Source organism: Phascolarctos cinereus, unplaced genomic scaffold (genome assembly GCF_003287225.1).
Source record: "Phascolarctos cinereus isolate Bilbo 61053 unplaced genomic scaffold, phaCin_HiC Scaffold_726;HRSCAF=1367, whole genome shotgun sequence".
NCBI classification, from domain to species: Eukaryota; Metazoa; Chordata; class Mammalia; order Diprotodontia; family Phascolarctidae; genus Phascolarctos; species Phascolarctos cinereus.
Genome location: NW_027556098.1, coordinates 114,853,833 through 114,871,061, shown reverse-complemented (window position 1 = coordinate 114,871,061; position 17,229 = coordinate 114,853,833). Strand labels below are relative to the sequence as shown.

General features: G+C 38.4%; 1 protein-coding gene across 6 annotated transcripts in view; it reads left to right on the top strand.

Annotated features, from left to right (window-relative positions):
* HSPBAP1 (HSPB1 associated protein 1) overlaps window positions 1–16,080 on the top strand; it is a 55,951-nt gene extending 39,871 nt beyond the window's left edge. For 5 of the 6 annotated variants that reach the window (XM_020985949.2, XM_078146737.1, XM_078146739.1 and 2 more), the window contains 4 exons: window positions 4,860–5,031; window positions 7,851–7,934; window positions 15,205–15,315; window positions 15,449–16,080. In XM_020985949.2, the coding sequence (XP_020841608.1) occupies window positions 4,860–5,031; window positions 7,851–7,934; window positions 15,205–15,315; window positions 15,449–16,000 (919 nt within the window). In that variant the 3' untranslated portion in view covers window positions 16,001–16,080. The remainder of the gene's footprint in view (window positions 1–4,859; window positions 5,032–7,850; window positions 7,935–15,204; window positions 15,316–15,448) is intronic. The other variant, XM_078146738.1, reaches the window with a different exon arrangement.
* Window positions 16,081–17,229: the final 1,149 nt, after the last annotated feature.

The window sequence follows — 17,229 nt, the reverse complement described above, 5'->3', positions numbered from 1 at the left end:
GGGGGTTGGAATAGATGATTGCTAAGTTACATCCTTATTTTAAGTCTACAGCCTATGATCCTTATTTCACTGCCACTTGTAGACCCTTGCTCTGCCACCATCACTCAACAGCTTTTCCTTTGAAGTCTATTCCATGTGATTAAGTCACCCATACCTGATCCTTATCATTACCACCTACCATTCTCCAGGATGCTCTTCTGTCCTCAGTGACTTAAATACTTGGCTTGCCTTTTTCTCTACCTTAACTCATCATTCTCAGTGACTTCAAGTTGATGACTTTACTATTGGCTCTGGCTTTGGAATTCTTGCACTTCCTCACTCTTGGTGTTACCCTCCTTAGCTGGACCTCATCTATTCCTAGGAGTGACATACCCTGGACCTCACCATTATCATGAGTCACCAACTGCCATTATCTTGAGTTATGAAATTCTCCTCTCAGCAAAATCTCTTGCCCTTTTATGACCTCACTACCACCAAACCTTGCTTCTTTCTCTCATTTTGCCCTTAGGATCCTCAGTCTTGTTTTCTTAATCTGTCAACTTTGTTCTGGCTACACCTTCATCTTTATACAGTCCTGACCCATGAGTCAGAAGTTTCAGCAGCATGGCATCTCCACTCCTGAAATCCCTTGTGTCCTTCTCCTTCCACTATTCTTGTTAATCCCATGTCCTGGGTAACCTGTGCTATTTTCCTTCTCCATTCTCCTCTCTGAGTCGCTGAGCACTGAAGGACATTACAGATTGGTGTTGACTCGTTCACCTATAAGAAACAACTAACATTCAAATAGTACTTTAGAGTTTGCAAAGTGCTTTCCTCACAATAACCTTGTGAGGTAAGTAGTAGCAGTACTGTTAGTGGCAGGGTGGCATATTCAGTGGAAAGAGTCCTGGATGCAGAGCCATAGGCCTGTATTCAAAATGTGGCTCTACCACTTAGTATCTCTGTGACCTTGACCATATCTCTTACTGTCTTTGGGCCTCAGTTTGCAAAACTGTAAAATTATAGACTGCATGATCTCCAAGGTCCCTTCCTATTCTAAATATATGATTCTGTGGCCCATATTTTACAGATGGTTAAGCTGAGGCACAGGGAAGTGTAGTTACTTGTCTATGATCCTATAGTGATCAAGTGATAGAGCTTAGATAGGCTTCAGGGTCTTTCCCAAGTCCAGCACTGTGTCTGCTGTCACACTTATCTTATACAAAAACAAGCTCTCTAATTTCAGCTATGTCCTCTTATGTGATTGTATGACAGTCATTGTTCATTTCTGGTTAGCTAGATGCCTCACATATCACTACAGCTGTTCCGTGTTTCTGCAAGTCCTCCAGCTCCACAGTGATTGACTTTCTATAAGCAGTTGACCTTAATTCCTACTTTACTGAGAAGAATAAAGCCACCTGTCCTGAGCTCCATATCTCTCCCTCGTTCTCTCCCATCTAATTACATGTTTTTTAAAAATTTAATGTAATTTCTAATTGTATGTTTTTTAAATTAACGAGCATTTACTTTCTCCCTCTCTCAACTCTGCCCCCCCCCAGAAAAAAGGAAAGAAAAACACACCCTTTGTAACAAAGTCAAGCAAATTCCTGCATTTTAAGTCCATCATCCTTCTTTCAGGAAGTGGGAAACATTTTTCATCATTGGTCTTCTAAAATCATGGTTGTTATTGCATTTATCAGTTATTAAGTCTATCAAAGTTTACATTTGCAATGTTGTCATTATTGTATAGATTATTCTCCTGGTTGTGCTCACTTCACTCAGCATCAGTTCATACCAGATTTCCCGGGTTTCTCCTCTTCATTTTTTTCCTTACAGCACCATATGATTCCACTACATTCACATAGTATAATTTGTTCAGCCATTCTCCAATTGACAGTCACCCTCTTTAGTTCTAGGTCTTCCAAACCACCACCACGCCCTGCCCCCCTCCAAAAAAAAAGAGACTAAATATTTTTGTTAAATCTTTTCCCTCTTTCTTTGATTTCTTTGGGTTGTAGTCCTACTAGTGATACTAGTGGGTTCAGGGGTACGCAAAGTAAATTTTGGCTAATAGTTCCAAATTACTTTCCAGAACAGCCATACCAATTTACATTTCTTATCCAGACTTATGCCTAATACTTATACTCTTAATCCCTTGTCTTCCTACTTTCTGAAGGACCTTGTTTCATTCATCATCCTCACTTTTGTTCTCCCTTTACCCTTAAACATGCTCAGGTTTCCCCCATCCTACAAATAAAGTTCCCCTGTACTTGCTGCCCTGCCTCAGACCACCCATCTGTCTTAGAATCCTTTTATTGCTCAACACCTAGCAAAAACTAGTCTGTACTCACTGCTTCTTTCTTACTATCTTCATCTTTCTGAAATCTGTCACCACCATACCATTCTCTCTAACCAGTGACCCAGGTGAGAAATCTAAAGGCCTTTCTCATTCTTCATTCTGCCTCTACTTTTTGAAGTATTTTACACTGTTGACTACCCCATCCTTCTAGGAGAGGGCAGTGTCACAAGATCCTAGAGAGAAGAGAGTATCAAGGAGAAGAGGGTGATCCACCATGTTAGAGGCTGCAGAGAGGTCAAGAAGGATGAGGATTGAGAAAAGGCCAGTAGATTTGGCTATTTAGAGATCATTAGTAACATAATATAAACAACAAAACCAAATTCAAAAGGTGAAAAGAAAACAGTGATCATAAATATGTGTGTATTCTTAAAAAAAAGTGGTATCTATGTTAACTTTGTGAAGGTAGTAAAAAAGTTCTCGTGTGTTTATTATGATTGATGTTCCAGTGATGACTTAATTTACACAGATGTCAGTGTATTCCTTTGGTTCTGCTTTCTGTTCGCAATTTTTGTAGTCTGTGTTTCTTTGAATTCTTTGTATTTGTTATCTATTATGACACAATATTCCGGTTCAATGAAATGCCCTAATTTATTCATATCTTCTCCACATATTGGGCACTTAATTTGTTTCTAGCTTTTCGGGGTTTTTTATTTGCTATTACAGCTGGTTTTACGAGAAATATTTCCTACCAATAACATTGCTGTCCTTTTTTTTAATTGAGAAAGCAATTAATGACATCTGAAGGGTTAAAAACATATCTCAGTACCGTCATACTTATTAAGCTTTTCTTTCTTTTTCCTTTAACAAGTATTTATAAAATGCCCACCATGAAGAAGACATCTGTTTATCGATCTGTTGACATCAGGCTGCCAATCTATTGCGAACAAATAATACACTTTGAAATTTGAAATAAGTGTTTGCAGAGTCAAATCTGTTGGCTTAGTTTCTTGAGCAAAGATGGAGAAATGATTAGAGCTTTCAGAGTTAGCTTCATGTTTAGTGAAATCTGTCTTCATCTCTAAATAGAAAGATAAGATTGTAGTATATTTTGCATGTCAGGATGATATTGATAATCATGTAAATTGAGGGAAAACTCAGAGATCCAGAAGTAAGCTACTAAAATTCATTGTACTCTTGTAATATACAAAGTCTTATAATGGAAAACTATAATAGTGTATTTCTAAAAGTGAAGCCATAACTTCACTCATCTATCAGAGTCCTTCACAATTTTATGGGAAGATACACCTTCATTTCAGATAATTTAATTTGGAATTTGAAAAGCAAAGCAAAGGTAGATATTTCATTTTAGCTATTTGCTTTTGGGTGTGGGGAGTGGGGAAGGTAGATTGTGACTGTAGTATAAAAAAATTCATTAATTTTTTTGAGAGAATTTTTGAAAGATCAGGTTATGCATGAGAATGCTAAATAGTGTGCTGGACTTGTTAGGACGACCTGAGTTGGGCTTGTACTTGTGTTACAAGTGTGACCTTGAACAAGTCATTTAATCTCTGAAGCTTAGTTCCCTTATCTATAAAATGAAAATAGTAGTGCCAGTGCTATCTGCTCTATGCTGTTGAGCCTCAAGTGAGGTGCACTGTGTCACACTCTTTAGAGTACTTATATATTAGTTATTATTACAGCTCTGACAGCTACATCCCAATTGGTTATAGCAACAATAGCTTAACATTGACATTCTTGTCTCAGAGTCTCATAAGCCTTTTCGTTCTTCTTTTTAACACTGAAATATACCACTTCAGAGTGAAATGAGCACCTTATCATTCTTCTCCCTCGTCTCTCTCTTTCACTATAATTTAGTTCCTTTTTCCTTCTTGCATCTGTCCTCTTCACTCTAATTTCCTTCTTAATTAACTTAATTAACCGTAATCTAGTGTTTGTTTATATTTGAATAGTTTAATTTAAAAAATTAAAAGTGAATATACTAATTTACTGTTTTTCTTCAATAGTTAGCCCCTATTTCTGTTTTAAAGGCAGTGTACATATTCATTGCTTAAATGACACTCACTTAAAAGATTCTTAACTTGGGAAATTCATGACCAGCATAATTAAACTTTTAGAAACCATGTCATAGTTTGCATGGTTGAAAGTGCTGGTTGCATTTAGCCTGGAAGAGAGAAGGTGTATCTGCTAATTATCTTTGAATATTTGAAAAGCTATCATGTTGTAGAACAGAGAGTGGACTCAGTCCATAGGGCAGAACAGGGTGCAGTGGATGGAAGTCACAAGGATGTAGATTTCAGCTCAGCAGAAGATAGAACTGTATAAAAATTAAAGTCTACCAGCTGGGAAAGGCATCCAATATAGGCTAGATGTAGTATAGAGAGAATTTCTGCAGTTGGGTTACCTTTAAGGTCCCTTTCAGCTCTAAAAGTTTATGATTCTTTGAACTGAATTTATTTTACTTGAATTTTAATTAATTCAATTAATTAATTACTGTTACGTCACGTTGTCTGTTATCTAGTACATAGAGTATTAACCATAATCTTTTTTTCCCCTTGGTTAGGAAAAGATGGCATCTCTTCCCTCCTGAAGATACTGCTTTTCTTTATCCAACCAGAATCCCCTATGAAGAATCCAGTGTTTTCAGCAAAGTCAATGTTGTCAATCCTGATTTAAAACACTTTCCTCAGTTTCTGAAAGCTCAAAGGCATATGGTTACACTGTACCCAGGACAGGTAATTCTTTCATTTAAAAGGGAGAGAGGAGAAGACATTCCTTCTCATCCCTACTTCCTTACCTCTTCTAAGCTGAAAGCCTTTCCTTCTTTTCACTATCCCTGCCTGCTCTTTTTCCTTCAGAGAAACAAGTGTCTTCTGGCAGTGTATTGGAAATGGGCTGAGGGAAGAGAGTTTTGTTCCTGTTACTGAGGAGTGAGGAAAGATTAGCCTCCAAGAGTTTGCTGTGGCGCTTCGGCGCACTTCAGCCTCTCGGAATGTCCTCATAATTTCTTCAGATAGAGTAAGGATTAGACAGAAGAGAATGCAATGAGAGTTTGGACCAGTGAGTGCTGACCCATGAGGCAGATCAGATAAAATTTTAGGGCATCTCAATGACTGAGGTAGTTAGATGATCATCATGGATAGTGATGGACTGAGTTCAAATCCTGCATGAGCATTTACTGGCTTTGTGACTCTTGGGAAGCCATGTTAGCCTCTTTCAATTTCTTCATCTCTAAAATGTAGATAATAAGGGTTGTTTTAAGAATCAAATGAGACGATGAAGACAACAATGTTGATAGCTAGTATTTAGACAATGCTTTTAGGTTTACAAAGCATTTTTCAAATATTATAGGTGCTATGATATATAAAGTGCTTTGCAAACCTTTAAAGCACTATGTAAAGGCTAATAGTTATTTTGTTATTAAAATGAACCTGGTTGTGAACAATTGCCAAAAGTGAAATGGGTATCTGAATTAACTTCAAATAAATTATATTATGTTACATTACATTATATTATATTATATTATATCTTATATCATAGCATATTAATTATATTTAAATTATATATAGTTCAGTTCTCTAACTATAGATTTTTAAAAATACATTGTTATTTGCCTTCTGGTATTTGATTACTGGTTATGAAAGTTTTTGTGGTCTCCTATTAGTTGCCTTTTTTTCTTGAAAAGCTGTCCTGAAAACCCCTAAAGAAATATAATTGTTACAAATGTTATTTTTCAGTACTTATTTGTTCCCAGACACTGGTGATAATTGAAGTGGCCAAGAACCAGTAGATTATAAAGTATATACTTGATAAGTAGGCCTGTGAAGCAGAAACTGACTTTAAGTCTTTTTAGATAAAGAAGGAAGAGCTTTTCCTTTAGATAAGAATAAGCTTTACTGTTGAGGTGTCTACCAGATTTATAATAAAAGTACAAAATATTTCATTTCAAATATGCAACTGAAGGAAAACCTTCTGAAGAGATCACAAATTTTTGAAAATAGTTCTCCAGAGTTTATGATATTCAACTACTATTTGACATTCCTGGGTCTCTGGGTACATACGTGTGTGTTGTCAAATGTGAACATTACTTTAGATGCAAAAGAAGAGTAAGGGGGGAATGTATCATAGATTGATCTATTCACACTCTCACACTCTGTCAGAAAAAAATAAAAATGAAAAATACCTTACTTGCATTGAAAGTTGATCTGTTGGACTACTGGATCCATTAACAACCAGCAAAAAGATTTTCTAAGCCAAGGTTTCTATGTTGAACATACCTCTCTCCATATCCCTAGTACACAGCCATAGGATTTTGTTCATGCCCTGAGATATGACTGTCAGTCATGTAGGATGTTTTTATATTTATTCATATTGTCTGATCTGATCCTTAGCCTATATCCTTGGATCCCCAGCCCAGTAAACTGCCCCTGCTAACCTTAGTTATCCAAATAGCAAGAGAATATTCCTTTCAGGAGCTGATAAACTGGATGGAAGATAAAAATCTTCTACTCTTTAAACTCAAAGAAGTTCTCTTTCATATTACTGCAAAGCAATGTTTCATAATTAAATCTGGATAAAAAAAGTAAATTGTTTAATTTTAAGAGCTTATGAATAGGTAGTCTTCTCTCTTAAAATAACCCACTATTTAAACTCTCTCTTATCCTTCCCAACCCCAAGGAAGCAGGTATCTTTCCTTTCCAGTGATAACCCTGTCACCTGTGTTCTTAATTTCTGTCTCCCCTGTCTGGGAGCTTCCACATCTTTCTTTAGTATTTTAAATCTTCCCTTCTCCTCTGCCTCCTAGAAAAGGATGAATAGGGTTGGAGACAGGGAGAGGTGACTGGACAAGTTTCCCCTCTCTTGAAAAAGTCTTTATTTGACGTTGTTGCCTCCCTCTAGCTGCTCTCCCATTTTTCTTTCTTTTATTGCCAAATTCACATTAATAGTCTTTATCTGTTCCTTCCATTTGCTCACTGCCCACTGACTCCTGTAGTCTTAACTTCCCACCTTTCTCCTGAAGTAACACATAAAGGTCATCACTGAGCTCATCACCAGGTCCAGGGCCTTTTTTAAGTCTTAGTTTTCTTTGCCTACTTGACAGAATATTTTACTGCAAACCCTCTCCTCTCCCCTCTAACCTTGATCCTCAGTCTTCATGACACCACACACTCAAATTCTTCTGCCCCTTTTCCCTTTAGTTTATTTTTCCTCCCACACTCTGACAGCCTTTGGCAAGGCCCTACCTTGACTTAACCCTCTGTTCTCCATGTTGTACTCTATCCCTTCAAAGTCCTTTCTGCCATCATTTAAATCTCAACTTGTCTAAAATAGAACTTATCAATTCCCCATCTCCAGTTATCTGAATCCTATCCATTCTTTAAGAAATGTAGTTGTCTTTTAATCACTCGTCTATGAAGCATTTCCTGATTTTTCCAGCTTTAGTACCTATTCATTTATCCTCTGATTTTTTTTTTAGCAACCTAAGTCCCTGCTCCTAAATATTAAAAATGAAATGTCTTACTAATATACTAACAACTGTTTTTCTTACTTTCAGGTCTTGTTTGTTCCCAGACACTGGTGGCATTATGTAGAATCCATCGACCCCATCACTGTCAGTATAAACTCATGGATTGAACTGGTATTCTTTTTACTTTTGTGAATGAAAATAATTTCTTTAGGATCAGTGTAGAATATGTAAAAATAAAGCGAATGTTACTGATGTTTTAACAGACAACTTATATAGATGAATGAGGATTGATTGATCCTTTCAAAATAATCACCTGGAAAGTTACACACTTAATTAATGCTGCCATTACTCAAAACATTCTTGGGGTCCTCTTAGAATTGCCTTTAGAGCCAGCAGCATATTCTTTTGAAGATCTACCCTGTCAAGTCATCTTGCAAATCATTTTCTTTGAATTTATGCAAATCCATATGTGTGAGTATGGTGTACAGTACCAGTCATAGGAAGAAAGAGATATTGGGGCATATGCTGTGGACCAACTTGATTTAGGTCAGGTAGGGAGGCCTCATGAAGTTGATGGAACTGCAATAGTTTTTAATAAGGAGAACTAGGTTTCCCTAGAAGGATAAGGAACACTGTTCTAGGAAAATAAGACTACTTTAGAGAAATTTGTTCTTGCAGAATAGAGGCTAGTTGAAGGCACAGAATGATGGCTCAGAAGGGAGTTCCAGAAGGGATTCTAGTCTCCCAACTCAGTACAAAAATCACATCCACACCATAGCTGATAGATTTAAGAAGTCAGGCCCCATTCCATTTGGGGGTAGCTGCAATAGAATCTGAGTCTCACCAGTACCTGGTCAGGTATCCTTATGCTGACATCCCCAACAAGTGGTCAAGTGGTCATCCACTTCTGTTTGAACATCTCCGAGAAGGAAGACCCATAACCTCCAAGGCAGCCCTTTCACTTTTAAACAGCTCTAATTGTGTGTGTGTGTGTATGAGTGTATGAGTATGAGAGAGAGAGAAAATTTTCCTTGCTTGAAGCCTTAGTCTGCCTTTTCACAACTTGTACCCATCACTCCTAGTTCTGCCCTTTAAGCTGAGGCAGAACAAGTCTCATCCCTCTTCTATATGATAGCCTTTAAAAAACTTGCAGACTGTTATGGCCCTCCTTTACTTCTTCAGGCTAAACATCCAGTCTTCTTGTGACAAGTTGACTTACTTAAGTTTGTCTAATTTTCTCTGAAATCTACTTCAGATGTGGTCTGTCCTTGCTTTTATACACTGATTTTCTTTTCTTGCAGCGTTAAGATAATATGAATTTTTTTGGCTGTTCTGTCAAATTGCTAACTCATGTTAAGCTTGTAGTCCTCTAAAACATTATCTTTTTCATCAGAATTGGTTTGCCTAGAGTATGGACCAGCCTGTACTTATGAAGTTAATTTTTGGAACCCAAGTAAAGAACTTTACATCTATCTCTGTTAAATATAATATTAACATATTGTGCCCAACACTAGGCTTTCAAGATCCTTTTGGATCCTAGTTCTATCATCGAAAGTTTTTTTCCCCCCTAATTTCCTGTTGTTTGCAAATTTAACATATTCCATCTGTATTCTCAGCCAAGTAAAAATTTTGAACAGCTCAGGTGATAGGAGCCACTGAGTGAGATGACAGACTTGCACTTTAAGAAATCATTTTGACAACTGAATTGAGTGGGGAAAGACTTGAGGAAGGCAGACCCACTAATAGGCTATTACAGTAATCCAGATGTGAGGTGAGGAGGGCCTGCACCCAAGTGGTGGCACTGTTAGAGGAGAGATGGGGGCATATCCAAGAGATGGTGCAAAGGTGAAATCAGGCCTTAGCAACAGATTGGATATGGGGGGGGGAGGGGCGAGAGGTAGTAAGGAGTCCAGAATGGCTCCTAGGTTGCAAGCCTAAGGACTAGGAGGATAGTGATACCTTAAACAGTAGGGAAGTTTGGAAGGGAGGTGAGTTTTGGTGGAGGTTGGGAGGGGTGCATTGGAAGTGTGAGGAAGGTGGAATAATAAGTTCAGATTTTGTCATATTTAGTTTAAATTGTCTACTGCACATCCAGTCCAAGAAGTCTGGTAGGCAGATGAAGATATGAGACTGGAGGTCAACAGAGAGACTAAGGCTGATAAGTAGATTTGAAAATCATTAGCATAGAGATGATAATTGAATCTTTGGGAGCTGATGAGATTACCCAGAGAAATAATATAGAGGGAGAAAAGAAGAGGACCCAGGAAAGCCCTGTGGGACGCCCACAGTTAGTGGGAATGTCCTAGATGAAGATCCAGGAAAAGAGCCTGAAAAGCAGCGGTCACATGATAGGTAGGAGAACCAGGAGGAAAGAGTGTTTCAAAAACCTAGAGAAGAGAATATCATGGAGAAGAAGTTGATTGACAGTATTGGAGGCTTCAGAGAAGTCAAGAAGGATGAGTATTGAGGAAAGGCCATTGGATTTGGCAATTGAGATATCATTGGTAACTTCAAAGACAACAGTTTCAGGAGAATGATGCAGTCAGAAGCTAGGCTGTGGAGAGGGACGAGGAGGTGGAAGCACCAGTTGTAGATGGCCTTCTTAGGTTTATCCACAAAAGGTCAAAGAAATATAGGGCAATAGTAGGGATGGAAGGATCAAGTGAGGGTGGGAGAGAGAGACGTGAGCGTGCTTGTAGGCAGTAGGGAAGCAGTCAGTAGATTGAAGATAAATGACAGAGAAGCAGTCAGCTGTAGGAAGACAGGATGGAATGAGATCTCTTTTACAGCCAGTTTCTTGTTGGTCAGAATTGGATCCAGAAATGCAGTTCTTCCTATTGTTTCCGCAGTTTTTCAGAGGAAAAAAACATCATTAGAGAAGCTCACAAATTTATTAGCTGTTCTGTTTCAAGCAAAGGGGGTGTCAGCAGATGTTTGTATCATTAAATTTCCACTGTTAATACAATATCATGCTTCTGTACCAGGTTTATAAACTGTTTCCCAAATTCCTTACTTAATTCCATCTTCTATTCAGGTTGAAGGTAATATGACCCCATAGTATTCTCTGTCACCGTCCATTGAATCTTCCCAATTCTCTCTACTGTGTTTCCTTATCATATTCCTAGACTTCCTAAAACGACTATATCTTCTTAATATACAAGAATGCTCTGCCCACTTCCCTTTTTATCTGTTCTATTCCTTTTGTATCAAGAATATCCCCTTCTAGACAATTATTTCTGTCATGAGTCTTTGAAGCCAAATTTTCCTCTTACACTAGAGTCTCTCTATGCTTTACACAAGAGATTTTTACAAGAGGTTTTCCTCTTTATACTATTTTGCCTTGTACATTTTTATGTAGACGTGAGTCCTTGGGTTTTGTAGTTGGTTTTCTTCTTGGATGTTGTCATCCGTGAATCCTCTGGTGCTCTTTTTTTCCTGTGTTGTACCTGCTAATCTTTATGACATCAGTTTTCTCAGATCTATGTGTGCAGCCTTCTCTTTTGCTCCATTTTTAAGCCCTCTCTAATTAGATTTAACAATATCCTAGGCAAATATACTTTCATTAGCCCTTGTTAGCTATACTCCATCCCCAGCCCCCATAATTCCTATGTTTACAACTATGGTTCAGGACTTTGAATTTCATTCTCAACCACTGTCTGAACAGCCAACTGTCTATTCTCCAAATCTACCTCTTCTTAATTCACCTGCTTTCATTCAACAGCTAAGCTGAGCTTTAGAACTCCAGGTTATATTTTTATGGCACTGTGCCATGCTCTTTTATTCATCCCATTACTCTTGTTTTCCACCTCCTTTTTGTTTCATGGATTCCCTTTGCATCCATATCAGTCTTTTCAGACAAATATCATTTTTCCACATGATTATTTCTTGGAATACACATATAGATAGTTCTCTACTCCTCTCTGTGGAAAGAGCTTGATACTTATTAAGTAACTCTAAATGGTAATTGGTCCATCTTCCCCTCCTTCTCTACATCATTTTCTTCTGCATGCCAAGTGAGAATTTCCCTCTGCCCCATTACATCCTTATCTTTATTTTTTCTCTTCTCACCCTCCACCCTATCCCCCACGCTGTGAATATTAACCTTGGAATCAGCATTGATTTCTCACTCTCCCTCACTTCCCATATCTTATCAGTTGGCAAGGTCTCATTACTTCAGCCTCTGCAAATCTCTCAGATCAGTCCTGCTTTCTGCACACTTAGACTCTACCCTTGTCGCCCCCTTTTTCCTGGACTATTGCAGTAAGCTCCTAAATGATCTCCCTGCTGCTACTCCATTTACTTTCCTTACTTCCAGTAATCCATCTGTCATACCACTGCCAAGATGGTATTCCTATAGTCAGCTTTCCTGCTCAGAAAACCCTCCTGGCTTTCTGATGCCTTGAGGATAAAATACAGATTCCTCTGGTTACAACCTATCTTTCCATATTGATTTCACATTACTCTTCCTCACACCCTCAGTGATGGCAAATTGACCTACGTGCTGTTCCCCAGGCACAGCCTTCTGTCTGTCAACTCTGCTTATGCACAGCCTGCCCCTATGGTGGAATCCTCTTCTGTCCTTCCTCGCTCCCACCTCTTGGAATCCCTGGCTTCCTTCAAGGCACAGCCCGAGGACCACCTGCTTCATAAGGATTTTGCTATCACCCCCCACACTTCTAAGTGCCCCCCAATCCCTTTCTACATTTTTATATTTCCTTATCTGGGTGCATGTCATCTATCTCCTCCCAATTGTGAGGGTTTTAAGAACAGAGATAGTTTGATTTTGTCTTTCATCCCCTAGCATCTAGCACAGTATTTGGCACTAGTGGACATATAGCAATGTTTTTCAGATTGAATTTCAAGGAACATCTCATTCCTCCAATAACCTGGACACTAGAGATGCATTCTTTCAAACCCTTTACTTTTCTATTTTAAGACAGAAGATCTGGGTAGCTGTTACAAAGTACTTGGTAGAACACAAACCCAGAACATTCCCTGCAGGTTGCTGCAGAATTCCCCTTTCCTTCTCTACTTGCTTGAATAACCATTTTTGTCTTTTTTGTAGCTCTTTTGGTCAAATTTTAGACTAACAAGTGTGGCAAATAAAGCATGAGGTGGAGATTTTGTGAGATATACATACTTCATTTTGCCACAGATCTTCAGCCATTTCCCTCTGCTTCCCTGCATGCCGGGTTCTCTGTCCCCATTAAGGGGATAAAGCTTAGTTAATATCACAGAGAAAAGAAGACAGATGGCATGGTACATGTGGACACAAGTACAAGCTTGACAGAATCCAGTTATCTAATGAGATATTCTAACCTCATGTCACCTTTCTTCTTCTTTCTAGATAACTCCCTTTATTTCCCTGGGCTTTTAGGCTCCATGTCCTTTCTGGGAAAATGAAAGCATAATTTACTTAGCAGACAGAAAAAGACAAATCGCAAGGACATAAGGTGGTATCCAGTTATCTGAGGACTATTCACATCATTTCACCTCAACATTGATCTAACTTCCCTGGCCTCTAGGTTCTATGTAATTGTTAGGGGGAAAAAAGTCATTTTCATGTTAAGCTAAAACCTCGTAACTTTCATTTCAGTTGAATAATCAGTTTCTAAAAATCTCCTTTGCTGTATGTTCTCTAAACTTTGAAATGTATTCCTAAAGTCTAGAGTTTGTATACTCCTAACTATTAAAAAGAAGATAAAATTGACCCTTTCCTTTGTCTTCCTGTTCTCATCACCAACTACCTTCTACCTTCTTTTATATTACATTAACAAGAAGCTATATTGTGCCTATCAGGGAGGAGCCAGGGGTGGGACCTGTCTCTAGCCAAGCTGAAACTGAAAGTCTTCCTGGTACAGATGAAGCCTCTCAATCCAGGGATTGAGAAAAGACCTCAGGGAGGGGCCAGAAACATCAGAGTGGTTATGTAAAAAGAGTTAGTAGTTGCAGTCATGGGGTGGGAGGCAATATTTGGATAAGAGTACAAGCTCAGTGCCAGGATCAAAATGTAGTCAGACGTTCAAGTGAAAGAGCCTCACATTTGTCCAGAAAGATCTGGAACCTGGAACTAGGTACAAAAGATACTTTAAAATGACTCCCAAGTTTTGCATGTGCATCTACTGGCAAAATGGAGCAGCTGCTAAGGAACACAAAAAGACTAGTGATAAGAAAGATTTCTTGAGAAAGCTTTCTGGAAGCCTGCAGTGTATTAGGTGTTTCAAAGAGGTGAAATAGGAACAAATGTCTGTTGATATCTTTTTCTTTTCTTGATTCTTTCTCAATTACATTTAGTTGAAATGACAAGATTATGCAGTATCTTTCCCCATCTCTGTTTTAGATGTGTAGTATCTGCATATTTTAGCATTTTTTTTTACATTTAAAATAAGTGTTATTTCAGTGCTTTTTGTTAAGATAGACACCCCACTACCCACCAAATGAGCCTTCCCTTGGAATAAAGAAAACAAAAGCAATATCAACCTTCATAGTGACTTTTTGATAGTGTAGACAACGTTTTCACTTGTTGTCCCCCACCTCTCTGCCAAAAGAAAAGAGATACCTCTTTAACTCTTTACTAGGACCAAGACTTATCATAATTAATCAGCATTTAGTTATGTTCTTGGAGGGGGAGGGTGGCAAGGGGGAAGAGAGAGACTTTTAACACATCAAAGTAGTAATATGAGTAATTAACATTTATTTATTTAGTGCTTTTACAATATGCAAAGTGCTTTATGAATATTATCTAATTTGATTCTCACAATAACCATGGGAGGTAGGTGTTATTATAATCCATTTTATAGTCGAAGAAACTGAAGCAGAGTTTGCTGTTGACTTACCCAGAGTCACATAGCTAATAAGTTTCTGAGGCCATTTTGAGCTCAGGTCTTGACTCTAGGTCTGTGGTCCTATCCACTGAGATACCTAGCTGCCTCTTTAGATGAAGTGGGGACACTGACTCTTTCTTCCCTCTCCTTCTCATCCCAGACTGTCTTCAATATTGTAATCAAAAGTTTATAAAAGACTACCATTCATTTCCTTTGTTCCTCCTAAATACATAAATACATACAGTACCAGATTTTGTTGTGGTACTTTGTTGTTGTGTGTTGTTATATACCCCCATGCTTGGCATGTCTTAGAAGCTTCTAAAATTCCGGAATATCAAAATGAAAAAGGTTGAAAACATCTGAAATGAGTTGGATTAAACTAAGATGTTTTAGGTTAGTTTGTATACAGATGCTTCTGCAAGAAATATACTACCGAAATACATAGGAAGTGTGTGTCCATTTCTCATGGATTGGCCAGTGTGTTTTTAAAATACCATGTGTCATTGACAAGAAACCAGTAAAACTTCAAGGAAGTTAGACACATTTTCCTCAGTATTAGTCATGGTTCACAACACCATCTCTAAAACATCTTGTCTTTTTTTACCCCTTGTCCATAGGAGGAGGACCATCAGGCTCGGGTAGAAGAGGCCATCACCCGAATGCTAGTGTGTGCCTTGAAAGCTGCAGAAGATCCCACTAATACCAAAGCCTGGCTAAACCCTACAGAGGTAGGGAACCTCTTATTTTTATTATGTCAGTTGATAACTTATTGGGAAGATAGCTTCAGATGAAGCATTTTATTTTGTGGGAAAATCGAAGACAAACCTACATCTTAAAAAAATTTTCTTTCCTTTTCCTTAGGTGGAGGGAACATCTCATGAAATCAATAGTCAGTACTTAAATGGAGCCATTTCTGCCTATTTGGAACACAATAAAGTAGCAGAAGCATTAACATCCACAGAGTTTAAAATAAATGGTGAGCACAGAGTGGAGGCACCCTTGAAAAAGAGAAAGTTGGATGTACACACCAGAACAAAGGAGAAAAAATCACCTTGTCATAAATTAGCTACCGATACAGCAAAGCTTGAGGAGAACATTCCCTTTGGCCTGGATCTGATTCCAGTATTACCCAGTCTTCAGAATGAATCGTCAGAAAAAGGAACAGCTGAGAGCGATGTTAAAGGCCTTGTCAGTGAGAGTGGGGGACATGTGGAGAAATTAAATTGTGCACAAGAGCAACCAGTGATGAATAAAGCTGAGATACCACTTGCAGGTAACATTGTTTCTGACAGCACCACATGCCATTCTCAACCATTCATCTCTACGGATGACTTGCTAGATTGTTTGGTAGATCCAAAAGTAATCAGCCTAGTAGCACAACTTTTGTTACAGAAAAGAACTTGTAACTTGTAAGTATAATTTATTTAAAAATTAAATGATGCTACATTAAAAGGTACTTTTTCTTTCTTAAAATATATTTTTTAAATAACTTACCATTTGCTTTTGCCTTATCTTGTCGTTTCAGACTATTTCAGTGTTTGGAAGGGTTAATTAAGTGGGTGTGAGAATTAGCAAATGCAACATACTACAGTATTTCCAAAGAGATAACTAATGCTCCAGAATTAGTAGTGAGACTGGCATTTTTCTCTATGTCAATTGCTGTTTCCTCCCATTGCATTCAGGGTGCTGTGCTAAGATAATTTTTTCTGTGCCTCTTCTTATTGAAGTATGTAGTATAAAATTGGTAAGATGGAAAAACTGAGGCAAAGACAATGATAGTCACAGAACAAATGCACTTTAGAGCTTGATCCCAGAGAACCATAGAATTTTAGATCTGGAAGCAGCCATACAGATTTTCCTGTTCTCACCACATGTAGTTTAAAGAACCTGACACCTTAAGAAGTTAAGTAATTTGCTGAAGTGCACGTGGCTGATAAATGATTGAATTTGTGGCAGGATTTGAGCTCCTGCCTCCTCATCCATTGCTCCATGCAGTCTGCTTAGGATTGACTTGGCATCTCAGCCACATTATCCCTGATATTAAAAGAGAAAAGAGCTTCACCTTATACCCAAGCTTGCACTGTTTCTGTACCAGTGACTCACACCCAGAAAGCAAACACACCTAGAGTAGCTTTCATGCCGTTCTCAGCCCAAGTACTTGAAACAACCATGGCAGTGTGATCAGAAATTCAGCACCACTAGGGAGTGGTCCTTCATCTCTACCTCATAAAAATGTAAAGAAACCACCGTTTGCTCAAGAGCCCTTTCAAGAGCTGTTTGATCTCAAAAGCTAGTCCTTCACTAATCCCAATCTCTGTTGCCTTTGGGTGAGGACCTGTAATCCTTTTGCCCCTCCCCACTTCACTCAGACCTGTTCCTGGCTGCCATGACCCAGCAGTAACAGAAGTTAGGAAAAGCAGCTTCCTAATAATTGGAGCAGCTCAGTAGAATGGAGCATGATGGATGGATGGCCTCATGAGAGCATCAGGTTCACCCCACTGGTTAACACATACCAAAAAAAAGAATGTCAGGAAACTTTAGAGGGACCTTCTTTGCACGTAGGTGCAAGATTGGACTAGATATCTAAATATGGTGGCTTTATGTCTGTTAACATTTCTCACCACATGCAGGTTAAAAATACA